Source organism: Pungitius pungitius, chromosome 14, assembly GCF_949316345.1.
Source record: "Pungitius pungitius chromosome 14, fPunPun2.1, whole genome shotgun sequence".
Lineage (NCBI taxonomy): Eukaryota > Metazoa > Chordata > Actinopteri > Perciformes > Gasterosteidae > Pungitius > Pungitius pungitius.
Window position 1 is genome coordinate 6184864 of NC_084913.1, and position 15249 is coordinate 6200112.

The 15249-nt window shown below is 43.5% G+C and overlaps 2 protein-coding genes across 7 annotated transcripts; both read left to right on the forward strand.

Annotated features, from left to right (window-relative positions):
• The first annotated feature begins 7 nt into the window (after positions 1-7).
• fam161b (FAM161 centrosomal protein B) lies at positions 8-6544 on the forward strand. 3 transcript variants are annotated; one of them, XM_062557442.1, is made up of 10 exons: positions 99-263; positions 864-1080; positions 1164-1654; positions 2249-2559; positions 3369-3487; positions 3620-3787; positions 3886-3985; positions 4070-4257; positions 4483-4572; positions 6240-6536. In XM_062557442.1, exons 1-9 carry the CDS (start codon positions 191-193, stop codon positions 4562-4564), a joined length of 1749 nt encoding a protein of 582 aa, XP_062413426.1. In that variant the 5' UTR covers positions 99-190; the 3' UTR covers positions 4565-4572; positions 6240-6536. The 3 variants fall into 3 exon arrangements, with proteins under 3 accessions (XP_037341587.2, XP_062413426.1, XP_037341586.2); XM_037485690.2 differs by lacking the exon at positions 99-263 and adding an exon at positions 8-85 and having other exon boundaries at positions 4483-6544; XM_037485689.2 differs by having other exon boundaries at positions 4483-6544.
• A 1443-nt stretch (positions 6545-7987) lies between these two features.
• Positions 7988-11786, forward strand: ngb (neuroglobin). 4 transcript variants are annotated; one of them, XM_037485698.2, is made up of 5 exons: positions 7988-8309; positions 8548-8656; positions 9300-9408; positions 9535-9654; positions 9745-11786. In XM_037485698.2, exons 2-5 carry the CDS (start codon positions 8559-8561, stop codon positions 9895-9897), a joined length of 480 nt encoding a protein of 159 aa, XP_037341595.1. In that variant the 5' UTR covers positions 7988-8309; positions 8548-8558; the 3' UTR covers positions 9898-11786. The 4 variants fall into 4 exon arrangements, with proteins under 4 accessions (XP_037341595.1, XP_037341594.1, XP_037341593.1 ...); XM_037485697.2 differs by having other exon boundaries at positions 7989-8420; positions 8499-8656; XM_037485696.2 differs by having other exon boundaries at positions 7990-8309; positions 8499-8656.
• The last annotated feature ends 3463 nt before the right edge of the window (positions 11787-15249 follow it).

The window sequence follows — 15249 nt, forward strand, 5'->3', positions numbered from 1 at the left end:
CAGAAGAGCATCGTCACGGCCGACCGTTGCTGCTTCTGTCCACGAGCAGTGCTAACGCTACGCTAACCAAGGCAGGGGAGGGAGTGTAAGTAAAACACGCTGGCTTCGGTTTAAGTGTAGTACTCTATAGTACTCTTGTACACTTTGTTTAAACAGAAAGCCTTAACGTTAGTTTATTGAATAAGACGTAATGCGTTTTGTCAACGTAGAGCTTTTGCGACCTTACATTCTGTTTGGACGACGTCAAAACTCACCATGGCCAGGTTTGCTGCTCAGTGATACTTTCATCTTTTAATCATTTTGCTTTTCAGTTAAAAACAAGTAATACGTTTGTAGTTATATAAGTATAATTCCTTGGTAAAGGGATAGTTTCACTACAGCGAAATACATGTCAGTAAACCAATATTGCACGACTAATCCTATGTTGAGAGCGGAGAGGTCTGGTTACCATGGAAACGCTTTTACACTGTGTTTGTATTGCTTTTGTTAGCAAGGTTTTAAAATACATTAATTGGCGATTTCAATTCATGTATTATTCATTTACTTCCTCAGTCATTTAAAATCGCAATGATATATTGTTTAAATGGCCATCACAATTTCCCAGAGATCAAAAGGACGTGTTAAAATGTATTTCCCTCAGCTGGCTTATTTTTCAATGATTTAAATTAAAAAATCATTCAATTGATTTTAATTTTTTTTGTCAAATGTGTGTTGGAGTTGTATGTTAAAATAAAAATAAAACCATTAAATTAAATAACTAAATTGTTCCATTAATAGATGAATTAATAGAAAAAGATGTATTGATTAGTATTTCAGCGCTGACTAAAAACAAAAGCATTTCCCAGTTTCTGTTTGCGTTACAGGTCAGAGGAATATGCCAAAGCTGGAGATCCTGGAAACGGATGCACTCCGATCAGAGTTAATGCTTCGGCAGCATCTGAAGGCCCTGAGTGAGGCCCTCGGGCAGCAGCTGCAGGAGACCAAAACAAGACAGAAAGAGGAGCTGGATAGAAGGATTCATGAGAACTCTCTACTGTCGGCTGAGTCCAGTGATCGCAACAAAATGAAACATCAGGCCAAGTAACTAAGGTTTTCCTTATGTCTTTTTATGTTTGGTGCTTATAACATATCAACTATCCTAAAGAACTGTACTGTTGTTTAAGACATGTAGAAATGAGGAGAGACACATCTGCCCTGACGTCAGACAAAAAGACTTTGCAGCATCCGAGAGACTCAGAGAGCCCCAAAATATCTCCAAAGTGGATTCATTGTTCAGTTTCCATGCTTACTCCGGCCAGGACTCAACAATGTGAACGGTTTGATTCTACTAAGACAACACAGATAAGCAAAGAGGAGGAGGCTAAGACAGAGTGTCAGAGGAAGTTCCGCGCTCATCCAGTGCCCGCCCATGTCAGTCAGACCCGGTATCAAGAGATGATGGAGCTGAAAGAGAAGGAGAGGAACCAGTGGCACGAGCAGCGGAGGGACTTCTTGCTCTCTATTCAAAGACCTTTCAGTTTCCAGGAGAGAGAAAAGGAGAAGAGGGAGAGGCTGATTACAATGTTAAACCAAGTCAAGGACAAAAAAAAGGCTGCTTCCGTTATGAAACCTCCCCAAAAAGAGGTTAAAGACTTGTCCAATTCTGAGGACAAAGGTGGGTTTTCTGAATGGTGTTGGCAAGTGTTTGATATGATAGTTTGAATTGATGTGATAACATGGTGCGATAAGACTCTGTAACATAACTGTCATTTGACAAACTCTAATGTGAGCAGTTCCCCCAAAGAGAGATTGTTTCCCTCTTAGATTGTTCCACCTTTGACGTTGGGTGTCACTGGTAGTCAATCATTCAATATAGATTTATACTGATTTCAAAATGTATAGTAGCTTCTTTGCTATAGAACCATGGCCTCCTGATACATATTATATTTTACAAATTCATTTTGCTATTCAATTATTGTTCCTGATGTTCCTAATTCAACCTGATACAATGTCCAAAAGTGTGCCTGACAATGTCAGTGAGCCATAATGATGGACCCGATCAATTTTTGACCAATTCAATGTTGGATTCTCGGTGGCCTACACAGAAACAGAAGCAGTTCTCTAGTGTTCTCCAGAAAAGTGTAATGAAATGTATTGTATTGAAAATAATTATACTGAAAACTTAATTTGCATTTCCTTTTTGTTGCATTTGAGTCACTGCGTGACATGACTTAATCTTTCACATCACCTTGTTGTATTTTTGTCCTAGACGTGGAACTTCGGAGTCGAGTCCCCACTCAGACAGAAGTGGGACACGAGAAACCGACTGTGTCCGGCTGCCCAAAACTTCGCACTTCCGAGCGCACCAGGAGAGAAAAGTTGGGCTTCCTGGACGAGAGGCCCAGCTTCCAGCCCCAAATCATCCAGCAAGTCCCTGATTTCAGTAGACTGCACAGAGCCCTGCAGACAGAAGGGCTGAGAAAATCCCAGAGGAAAGATGTGATCAAATGTCAGCCCTTCAATCTGAGGACATCTGCTCTCCCTGCAAGGCAAAGTAGGACCAGCCCTGAAAACTCACAGGTCGAATCCTTTCTTTACCACACTCCTGTTTGTTTACTATAGAGGCATGTTAAAATTGTTGTTTTTTAGGCTGGTCAGACCAGGCCCCTTAGTTGTGAAACTGTAAAGCTATTTAAAATGCAATGGGCACTCTTTAGAAAGTGAAAACTCTTTTCAGCAGTTGTAATTACGACTTTCAAAACCCATCATGTGTCAAGTTCAACTCACTATTTTTCCTCAATTCATGCAGGAATACAGTCCATGTCATTTTACAAGAACATCTCTCTATATATATGTTCACATAACGTTTGCTGGGTGGATGATTCGTGCGACGGCATTACAGAGTAACAATAATTATAACAGTAGTTAAATATAAATAACAGTCATTCACTCTAATCCAAAGTGGTAGAATGGACTTTGTGATCAGTGAATGTTCCTTCCTGTCTTCTTTACATGCATTTACTTATCCTATTAAGCCTTGTTGCTGAAACATGGGGTAAAGACGTTACTGTAGATACGTAGTGACATTATATGTAGATTACAGTATCAAGTAGGTAGTTATAGAAAAAGTCTCATACTTAATAAATATATTTATTCTTTGTGGTTTCTCTGGAAAACTAAACGAACAAAAACCATATTCTACGAGTAGTGACAAAGAAAGAATAAAAAAGACAATGTTGGTCTTTTCTGGTTCTCCTATATTACGTTTAGTAAATAATAATAATAATTTGTCATGTTGTCGTATCTCTAACAACTCACTGCACAGATTTGACAAATCTATAAAAAGGCCTCCATAACTAAATGTTAACTATTTTCCTAATCATTTTTAGGTTCCAGAAATAAGCAAACTCAGCAGAAGCAAGTCACTTGGGGCCTTAACGTCGCTGTCGTCAAACACACTCCCCACATTCATCAGCGATGCAACGAGGCAGCGCAGCGCGGCCATCCGGTGACTTGCATTGTTTTTGCCGTGACATTAGAAAAATAGACAGTGGATGTTTTTTATTTCTCTCCCCTTTATTGTTTTTACCCAATAAATAGTTAAACCATCCGACATACAAAATAATTTGAGCCTTCACAGAAAGTCAATGGAGATGAGGGATAGCAAGAACCAAGCGGGTGCCGACTGGCTGAGGAGGTACCAGATGAGATCCCAGGCCATGAAAAAGACAGTCGCACTCCATGCCAGGTTGCTTGACCCACACAGCAGCTTGAAAGCCGTGTATAACGACAAACTGCAGCACCATCGGTGAGTACCGCTGATGTTGGGTCGTTCAGTTGCCAATAACGCAACCGTTGCAACTCTCATCACGACCACCTCAAACTGTCATCTTCTCCCGAATGAAGGGAGGCTGACCAGCAAAGGATGAAAGAGTACACAAGGGAGTTACGGGACATGAAGGCACGAGTTGGCCAACGCCCTTTTTTGTTCGAGCAGGTGAAGCAGGTGAGTGACATGGTGAGTGAAGATTACGTCACATTGTCATCGGCGTGCCCCTCCAGCGTAACTTTGACTTTTACTAAATGGCAGAAAAATGCAAAGGCTCAAGCGGAGCAGACATACAGGAACACGCTGAAGATAGTCGGCCTAAAGGAGCAGTTTGTTGAAGAACACGGAGAAGCAGTCAAAGAACCATCTTCATCATCATCATCATCATCATTCAGCTCTGAGGAGGATACAGACAAGAATCACATGGCTGAGGATCACATTCGCAGCAGGTATGTAGAGCGAGAAATTCTAGAAAGTTTTGTTCATCCACTAAGAATTATGAATAGAACTGGTGCTGGAGAGCCAAGGACTTCCTGTGGTTTAGTCATACTACATTACATGATTTTCTGAGCTTTCCCGGCAGTCTCAAGCGAAGAAAGATAAATACCATAGCCAAGAAAAAGTTGAATGTAATTACAATATAGCCATTTCCTTACCCAACATGTCTGATTTAGTGGGAGAAATGTAGACGACGGGGAGCAAATTGAAGATGTGAAAGAGAAGAGCATGAAGACCAAAGAGGAAAATGTGCCATGAGGAAAAAGGTTTGGGCGGTCGAGTTTTTTATGGCCTCTCTACTAGAAAAGAAAATTCCCACCAGACATTTGATAGCTCAAGATGTGCAACTACAAATTATGAGATGACCAAAAATCTGGACTTCACAATCTTTACATGGTGTATGAATTTATAAGTAAGTCATGTTTGAAATGATTTGAATATATTTGTATCTTTTGCTCGGGAATATGTAACCTTGTAATTTTAGGGGATGATTTACACTTGGTCTCAAATTAATTAGGGTTTTACCAAATCTCCCAATAGGCACTAAAAAATACAAATGAATGTCTACACTTCAACAAGGAGACCTGTATGTGTTTTTGCTCTACTTGTTTTTTTTTTTTAGCTCAGTTTAAACAATCTCATAAATGTGTATATATATATATATATATATATATATATATATATATATATTTGAATGGGTCGGGTCCCGTAAGGACGCCCAGCGTCCGACATGGGCCTTTCTCAGATGGCTGGGTTGAAGCTTACAGTAATTTCTACAGCCACACTGCCCCTGTAAATAAACAGCCCTCGCTGTGCAGAATGCATTCACAGAGACCGGCTCAGTGGTCGGCTCCCAGCCCTCGGACCCACATCAAAAACCCTGCGACACCGGCCTACCCTGTGAGCTCGTGCAACCGTCTTTTACTATCAGACCACATGGGAAAGTCTGTATACGTTCATAATTACGCAGTCGTGAAGACAAGTTCATACCATAGGGTTACTGTTTTTGGGCCACTGTGCTATACATTGATGACATGGAGGGCAATGTTTATATGAGTTGAGAAACACATCATATAATTAAGTGTAGACGGTGACACGATTGAAGGCGTAGTTTTGAAATTTAGTTTAAAAGACTCCATATGTTACATCAAATTACAGTACAATTTGGTGCTGTCAGACGCATGTGCATATAGGTAATGACAGAGAAAATGTCACTGTTACAGTGTCTGCCATCACTGTCTTTGTTTTAAAATAAAAGCAAGCATGATTAAAAATGTTCCCATATGGTTATTAAAGATGCATCAAGAGTCCATTCCTGAGATCTCAAACATCACAAGTTGAAGCTTCAAGGGCTCCATCTTGGCAGGTTGTCATGGGAACAGTTTATCCCTCCGCTCTCTGCCTTGTAGTCCCTCAGGAGAACACTGCACCTCTAAAAAAAAAAAGAGAAAAAGAAAAAACGGTGCAGGGTTTCCAAACAAGGTGATGCTCTCCCAACCTTTTAGACCACATCTGAGTGACATTGACACTTATTGCAACCAGCTGCAGTCCAATGTTTGTCGAAGCTGAGAGAGGAAACAAACACATTGCATTAATCTAAACGAGAGGTTTAGCACTTCTCCACCAAATGTTCTGATCACAGTTAGAGGAGTGGATCTACGTAGCAGATGAGCAGTGTAATTCATCTGAGGTGGTGCGTTCGGGTCTTTTTTTTACTCCCGCCGCTATGAGATGTCAAGATTCCCACACATTTGAAATGTTGTGAGTGAGAGTGACTAGAATTGCTGATGTAGGCCTCAAATGATCCCCGCTGTCACAATGACAGCCGATTCCTAACCTCCCATTTCCCTTGTCTGCTTTCTCCCCTGACATTTCCTTACTGACATTTACCTACTGTCTTGACATTTCACATCCTGCTCCTCCTCCTGCACAGCTGTAACCTCTGTGTTCCCGTCACCTAAACTCCTGTCGCTCACCCGCACACCTGTTACCGCTACCTCATCTGCCCAGTAGTTCAGATACCTGTCCACTTTATTCCCCGGCTGATTACCTGAATGCTGCCATTTCCATTTTCTGCCTGACTACCTTAGCCGGCCTTTAGACTCATGTTCTCTAACCTGATCCCCTGTTGGATGGGTTTCCCCTCATCTCCCCTGCCTCCCCTATTTCAACCTTTGCTTGTTTTTTTACCTGGGTAAACCTGGGACTGTGAAATACCTTTTTGTTACCTTCTCTGCTCAAATATTTTGTTCAGCGCAGTGCATGCTTCGGGTTGTGGAGTTGCCCTGCATGTACACTCACCGGCCACTTTATTAGGTACACCTGTCCAACTGCTCGTTAACACTTAATTTCTAAGCAGCCAATCACGTGGCGGCAACTCAGTGCATTTAGGCATGTAGACATTGTCAAGACAATCTCCTGCAGTTCAAACCGAGCATCAGTATGGGGAAGAAAGGTGATTTGAGTGACTTTGAACGTGGCATGATTGTTGGTGCCAGAAGGGCTGGTCTGAGTATTTCAGAAACTGCTAATCTACTGGGATTTTCACGCACAACCATCTCTAGGGTTTACAGAGAATGGTCCGAAAAAGAAAAAACATCCAGTGAGCGGCAGTTCTGTGGGCGGAAATGCCTTGTTGATGCCAGAGGTCAGAGGAGAATGGCCAGACTGGTTCGAGCTGATAGAAGGGCAACAGTGACTCAAATAACCACCCGTTACAACCAAGGTGGGCATAAGAGCATCTCTGAACGCACAGTACGTCCAACTTTGAGGCAGATGGGCTACAGCAGCAGAAGACCACACCGGGTGCCACTCCTTTCAGCTAAGAACAGGAAACTGAGGCTACAATTTGCACAAGCTCATCGAAATTGGACAATAGAAGATTGGAAAAACGTTGCCTGGTCTGATGAGTCTCGATTTCTGCTGCGACATTCGGATGGTAGGGTCAGAATTTGGCGTCTACAACATGAAAGCATGGATCCATCCTGCCTTGTATCAACGGTTCAGGCTGGTGGTGGTGGTGTCATGGTGTGGGGAATATTTTCTTGGCACTCTTTGGGCCCCTTGGTACCAATTGAGCATCGTTGCAACGCCACAGCCTACCTGAGTATTGTTGCTGACCATGTCCATCCCTTTATGACCACAGTGTACCCAACTTCTGATGGCTACTTTCAGCAGGATAAAGCGCCATGTCATGAAGCTGGAATCATCTCAGACTGGTTTCTTGAACATGACAATGAGTTCGCTGTACTCAAATGGCCTCCACAATCACCAGATCTCAATCCAATAGAGCATCTTTGGGATGTGGTGGAACGGGAGATTCGCATCATGGATGTGCAGCCGACAAATCTGCGGCAACTGTGTGATGCCATCATGTCAATATGGACCAAACTCCCTGAGGAATGCTTCCAGCACCTTGTTGAATCTATGCCACGAAGAATTGAGGCAGTTCTGAATGCAAAAGGGGGTCCAACCCGTTACTAGCATGGGGTACCTAATAAAGTGGCCGGTGAGTGTATATCCTCTGCGTGTTTTTTAGTCCTCGGTTCACCTGCAGGAGGAGCTGTGGCTCGCTGAAGCCTCTCTGGAGCAGAAGAGAGAGATCCCTCTTTTTCTCCTTCAGTGGCATGACAAATATCCCCAGTGCTGGAGAGAGAGAGAGAGAGAGAGAGAGAGAGAGAGAGAGAGAGCATATCAGGAGGCAACCGAGAAGGGGAGGGAGAGCGAGGTAGCAGCCAGCGTGACAGATAAGAGCGTGGCAGAACTTGTCTCCTCGACTGCACCGTTGGGGCTGGGGAAAGAGACAGCAGGTGCACCAGGGTGTCAGGCAAGACTGCTGCCTGCACACACACACACACACACACACACACACACTGACACACACACACACACACACACATACATACACGCACACACACTGACAGACAGACAGACAGACAGACAGAGGGACCCCTCTGCCCGCCTGCACCAGAGGAAGTTCAGAGAGAAGACTGACCTTAAGAAGGTACAGTATTTCCGTGCATCTATAGTTTTGGAGTTGTGTCCCCCTCCTTTGCATCGGAGTCATTACCAACAAATCAGCTGCACTCACTTGACGCTCCTCTTTATTTTCCAGGTGGGTTGGCGGACGTTGGGTCTGTGGATTGACTTGAATGTTATGGCTTGCCTTAAACTGCGCCCTCTTGTCCTGTAGAGGAGCTGTGTGTTTCCGCTCTAGAGGAACTTGCCGTGTGTGTTTACAGCCTGAGGGAGGATGGACATGCTGTCAGGAAAAGACAAGGAGCTGATACGAGGCAGCTGGGAGAGCCTCGGCAAGAACAAAATTCCTCATGGTGTCATCATGTTTTCCAGGTAATGTATTTCACAAAGCGGGCATGATTGGAATGGAATTGGACATTAAAGTGTCACGGTAAAGAGGAAAATGTTTTTATTCTGTGCCGGCCTCCTTTCATCAACATTCATTCAAATTTGTAATATTTAATATTATCTTGCTGTTTTCTGTGTTGGTTTTCAAGTATATGATTTTGGGGTGCTTTTGAAGTGCCATTTTAGTGTGTGTGTATACAAAGGGGGAAAACGGTCATCTGGCAATTGTACAAACAACCAGTTTGTTATACTGCAAATATCTAAATATTGCAATATATTTTCAGCGGTGGGGGAAATCTTGGTTGTTTTAGACCCTTTGGCGATAGATAGCGACATAACAAACACATTTGAATCAGTATGTTCGTTTAAGATTGCCACTTTGTAAACTATGTCGTCGAGAGTATGCACAGAGAGAGAATCGAAAGAGAGCGAGGGCTTGACTTGTTGCTTGGCGACAGACTGCAATAATCAAAAAATTTACTACGTGACAGCTGCAGCTAAATAGACCAAGAAGAGCGTAGACGTACGATACATTATTTGATTTGATTGTTTGTGTCCGTGTGAATGTTTGCCATCCCCTGCTGTGTGCGTACACCTTTTAGACTAGTTTGGTATGTGTCTGTGGTAGGCTGTTTGAGCTGGACCCCACGCTCCTCACTCTGTTCCACTACACCACGAGCTGCGGCTCCACACAAGACTGCCTCGCCAGCCCCGAGTTCCTGGATCACGTCACCAAGGTGAGCTCCGCTCCGCCACTCCCCCCGCTGCAGGTGCACTGTTGGCTTTGGTGCACAGTTGACAACGCCCCTCTGTGTGTGTGTGTGTGTGTGTGTGTGTGCATGTATTTGTGCGCGTCATCCCAGGTGATGCTTGTGATCGATGCAGCGGTCAGCAATCTGGACGACCTCCCCTCCTTGGAGGACTTTCTGCTCAACCTCGGGAGGAAGCATCAGGCGGTGGGAGTCCACACGCAGTCTTTTGCTGTAGGTATTTGATAGTACAACTCTCTCTCTCTCAAAAAAAACCCAAACAGTTGTGAGTGAGTTGTTTTCCCTGTGTTTGGACTTCTCAAGGTGGTGGGTGAGTCCCTGCTGTACATGCTGCAGTGCAGTCTGGGCCAGGCCTACACGGCGCCGCTGCGTCAAGCCTGGCTCAACATGTACAGCATCGTGGTAGCAGCCATGAGCCGAGGCTGGGCCGAGAACGGGGAGGACAAGGCCGACTGAGGCGCCGCAGCCGGAGCTGCCGAGCTGTCAAACGAATCAACATGGTTGCCATGGAATAAGGTTGTGTAACTTGCTGCATTGTGGCTTCGGCCGCTGTACATTAGCTCTTTGAGCGCCGCAGCGTGGCGAAGCGAATGTATGGTGTGGTTACACTTTACAGTTGGATCCATTGCAGAGTTTTTTTTCTCCCTTTGCTGCGGATGTTTAGCGACCCAACGAGTACGGCGGTTCTGAGCCAGCCAGCTTTGGTTCTTCTAAGTGTCGGAAACCGAAATCTGTGCGCCTCACTCTGAGAGAGCGCAAACGAGGATACATACCGGTTGAGTCTCTTTGTATATAATGGCATTGATATATCTACGCAAATAACACTGGCTGTAGTGGTCTTTGATGTATCTTAAAAGAGTCGCACAATTGTGAAACACTAGATATCCTATTTAGGCATCAACTACTCAAACTGTGATGGTTACTGTGGCCAGCGTGGCAGCTCTCTTTCTAACTGGAACACAGTGATCCTGTACACGACATGTTCAAAGTTTTGGGACAAAGCAATGGAACTATACGGAAGAAAGTCCTTTCACCTTAATCCTAATCATACTGTGTTTTTTCTATTACACCTACATGTGTGTGACACTTTGTTGTCCAACATTTCTATTTTCAACAGATACTGACTAGAACTGTTACAATCTCTGATAGGTCTCTTCAGCGATCTATGACTGTTAAGGCATCGATGTGCACCGTACTCAAAATGGTGCGCGATGTGATTGTTTCAATAGGCTCCAGCTGTCTGTTAAACTCTAGCTCATAGACTGTTAACTCTTTACCCTGCAGCCAAGGGCATCTTTGGGGAATGATAACATCTTTTGTTCCTCGGCCATCAGCTTCTAGTCTTTGTTAGTGTAAGGTGGTTTTTCTTGTGATGTAATCGCTTATCTTAGTAGTGCTTATTAACAGTATTTTAAATGAAGCATTACCTCAGCTTTAGAGTGGCTCGTGGTTCTCCAACACGTGGAAGTGGAGCTGGACGTGAATATTTATTTTTGCATTATGACACAAGGGGCAAACTGGATTGATGGAGATTGTTTCCTTTTAATTTGCTCAACACAGAAAATAATCATACAGATACTTTATGCTGTCGCTGACCAATATGTGTGTGTTATTATTATTGCTGACATAACACTGTATGTATCATCCTCAGCTGTTGTTGACATTCATGGTCATAACGCCAAGTAACTTAGCAACAGTTGCCAAGTATTAGGTAATAACACCATACAACTGTAAATCCAAGCTGCTGATGTGTGGTTATTATCGCTTTAGTCCAAGTTTACATTTACAAAGTTTATTTTTATATCTTGAAATGTATGTGTTGTTAAAGAGCATTGTTTTTTTTGTTTTTCTTCAAACATAGTTATATCCTCCAGATATATTACCTTGTGTGGGTTATACTTAATTAAAATAATATATACAGTTGATGATATATATATATCATAAACTTCTAAATGTCTAGTCCTTACAGAAAATGAATATGAACTGATTGTGGTGTATTTATAGTGGTTCTTGTCTTCGTATCAGTACACAGCCCTAAGCGGGTAGTTCTTCACATCTTTGTTTTCAGTTATCTGACATTAAGTCCTTTTATCCGGCATGGTTGATAACTGGAATGTTTTCCTGTAAACATCCAGCTGTGTACATATTGGGTGTGTCACTGTCTACCTCATCTTAATCAGCTGCTATTGAACAGTGATGACTTCACCTAGTTATCCTTCAACCAAAAACGCACAATATTACTATTAACTTAATGCAAGAACGCACTCTTTGTAAACTGGATTCCACCCTAAACAAAACCTGTTGTGTGCGTATTTGAGACTAAATAAAGTGTTCTTCTGTGGATATTATGCTGCCGAACGGCGTCAGTGTGTTTCCATCCTGCTCTCAGATTGTTTGTCGAAAAAACGGACGGTCAGCGCTTGAAATCAATCACACGTTGCCTGATTTCCTTCCCACTGACAGCCCATCTCCTCGTGTTACATAAGATCCAAGCGCCGACTGGCTCATTGCCCCTGGCTACAGAGACGAGCCCACTTACTCATGCAACCGCACAATGTCACATCAAGATTGTTTACAGATTTCCTAATCACTGCGATCTGCCCCACATTTTTTCCTTTTTTGTCCGAAACCAAGTAAAATCCGTATCCATGTTTGCGCTAGTTCCTGCTTGAATACCCGTGTGTGTGTGTGTGTGTGTGTGTGTGTGTGTATACAATTCACTATCATTGTAAAAGGCACATCCGTGAGTCTGTTGGAGGATAAAGGAGCAGTGGCTGACGTGGCCTTAATCTGTCTCTGTGCACAGTTGTCCTCGCTCTCGTGTCTGCCGTATTCACGCTGCGCTCCCCGGCTCACCGCAACAACCCTGACCTCCACTCAGGTCACCGACCAACAGTCGGGATGCAGCGCCAGTAACTAAAAAACACCCTTATTTTCCCTGTAGTGATGTAATAAATCAGTACCTGTGGTTCACGCCGGCTTACCTCGCGGTACACGGGGGGGGGGGGGATTTGCTCTGAGGGCCGGCCACGTCGTCTGAGAAGGCAACGCGCATTATTTTTAGAAAGTCTGCAATGTGTTTTAGCATGAAGGGGTAGTCAACGTTGTCATGGCAACTGTTAGGCGATGGCGGTCCAGAGTTGTAATCGTGTGTGTGTGTGTGTGTGTGTGTGTGAGAATTTCTTTTGTTTTCGTATGAAGGAGGAAAGCAGGACACTGCTAAGGTTCAACCACTCACTCATCCTAAAGCCCAGCGTGGAGAGGGATGACGAGTGGACGGAGCCAGCTGGCTCGGCCTCATATATATAATGTGTTCGCGCTGGTAGCTCACTGGAGTCTGCAGCACGAACCTGCCAAGCAACAGGGAGAATGAGCTGTCGCCCGCCACTCGAAGTACAACCAATTAAAGAATGTATGTCAATCAAAAATCTCACGAAAAGACACGCGATTTAGAAAAGAAAAAAACCGTCTGGGCTTTCAGCAAATGTAACTCAAAATAAGAATAAGAATAAATTGTGTGTTTTTTTCAGCCGCGGGTTAATACACATTTTGGAGGGTTTTTGGTAGATTTTACACTGGACTTGTTTCAGCTGCTTTTTCATCTTTTGAGAGAACATATACGTGCAATTCGCGCTGAAAAATCCCCAGACCAGAAGTGAATTTCAGTGCTTCAGCTCCATTATGTGAGTGAACCTACAGGGATTGTGTACGTGGTTCGGAGCACGGTGACCTGCATTCGATGCTGTGTTGACACGCTACTTTTGCTACGGGGGGCAATGGAGACATCATGTAAATGTCCCGCAATTCCTGGTATGCTGCATTAGATACTGTTCTAGACACCCATTACCTCGATGTAATGATGAAGGAAAAAGTATAAAGCTCACAAAACAATGTCAACAGATTGAATGTCACTAAACTACTAAACAGATTGTTTACAAGGTCGTGGGTTACTTTGCTATCTCATATCTTATGCCAACATGGAGAAATCCATCTGTTGAGTGTGAAGCTCTTGAATAGTTATTAAATGGAAAGAGTAAGATCTACTCAGGGGGGGGATAAAAAGTTATTAAAATTGTAAATACTAAACAACACAAATTCATTAAGCAACATTTGCATGCTGTACCGCATGGAAGGGACAGTATGTTTGCTGCAGGAGGCAGAGACGTTTTCTATTCTGAGCATCTGTGCAGGAGTAGACGAGCGACAGGCCGCGCACCCGGAGGAATTAACCTTTCACTGAGGAGCACGCTCTCGGCAGTTGCCACGGGTGACGGGGGGGGGGGGGGGGGAATGGTTCTTCTGGACTTTTCTCTCTCGTAACTCGCAGTATCGAAGAAGCGGGGCGTATCGTGTAATGCTGTTTTCTTACAGTGTGAGGACCTACTACAGCCCTGCTTTGGCTGGAAACAGCATCTACTTTTCCGCCATGATGTGCATCAAAGCAGAAGCTCACGCAACGATCCGCCACAGCCACCCCGAAATGTGCTTTCAGGAATCGACCTTCAGTGTACCGTGTACCGAGGCTAGTTTGTATGCAGGTACACTGCTGCAAACTCTAAGCTAACATGCACTGAATTCATTAGCATCCCCCCCCCCCCAGCACTGGTAAATGAGGACATCTTTTCTGTGATTATCTTTTGGAGAGACGGTTCGGCTGAGGGAATCGCTATTTGGGATACATGCTGATGTTCTTTATAGTTAGATTTAACATAACCACGTTTTTCAAGATTAATTTTAAACCAGTAATGCATTCGTTATATATTTGCTCACATTTCCTGAAGGCCTCACTCTACTTGCACTACAGCCAAACACGTGTCACTGACCACAGAGGAGGAGCACAACAAGGAGTTCATGGCACAAAATGAGTGGATTGAGCTGAATTCATTTTAATCTCAGATCACAGCACTTCACTTTTGACAGATGACAACTCAATGGTCTCTTTCAGTTGTCAATCTCAAATGCAGCCTTTCCTTTAATCTCAACCTTCATGTAGATGCAACAGCCCACGTTTACAGCAGGCTCACATACTGTATGAAATAAAGCACTTCTGATGCACACATCTCATAAGAGAGCGAAGACATGTCTAAAGCTAACGTACCTCCGAGTAGACGTCGGAGTGGTCAAGGCGAACAGACGTGACACGATACAATAAAACTAGTCAGGTATGAAAATGGACCATCTCTCCTTGCACGAACATTGGAGCTAAGAATAGCAAAAAAACAATTGAATTTGGTATTTTTCAAAGGAGAGTACATTTAATGATCTGTGAAAGCCGCAGGGTAACGGTGGTGCTTCACACAGAGACTTTTAGAGATGCTCTTTGATGTTTATTTTTCTTCGTGATTCTCTTTAATGACCACTCAGGCTCTGCTGCCTGCGCTCCTTCTCTTTTACACAGCATGAGAAACCACCGTTAGATTCCATGTAAAACGTAGCAAATAGATTTGAATTTAGTGCCACAAATAAATCTTAAAACAATTTACGACCTCTGATTTTTCTCATTGTCAATGAGAGAGAAAAACCCCACACGCCTTTTTGAAAGATTGTGTCCTCTGCAGAAAGAATGCTCACACGTCTCATATGAGTTTAACAATATTGATTGAAATCCACAAGGCACCAACAAGGACGTAATACAAAACATCTTAAAGACGTGACAGAGCTGCTGTGGTGTAAACAAACTGTGGGATTAGCTTAGTTTGGAGCGTGACCGTTCTTGACTTTTAAATAATGCTTATTCCAGAGCTTTTCATCTTTTAACCAATCAAATTCATCTTTAGAACTTCCCCGTGTCCACGATGCTTTACAAGT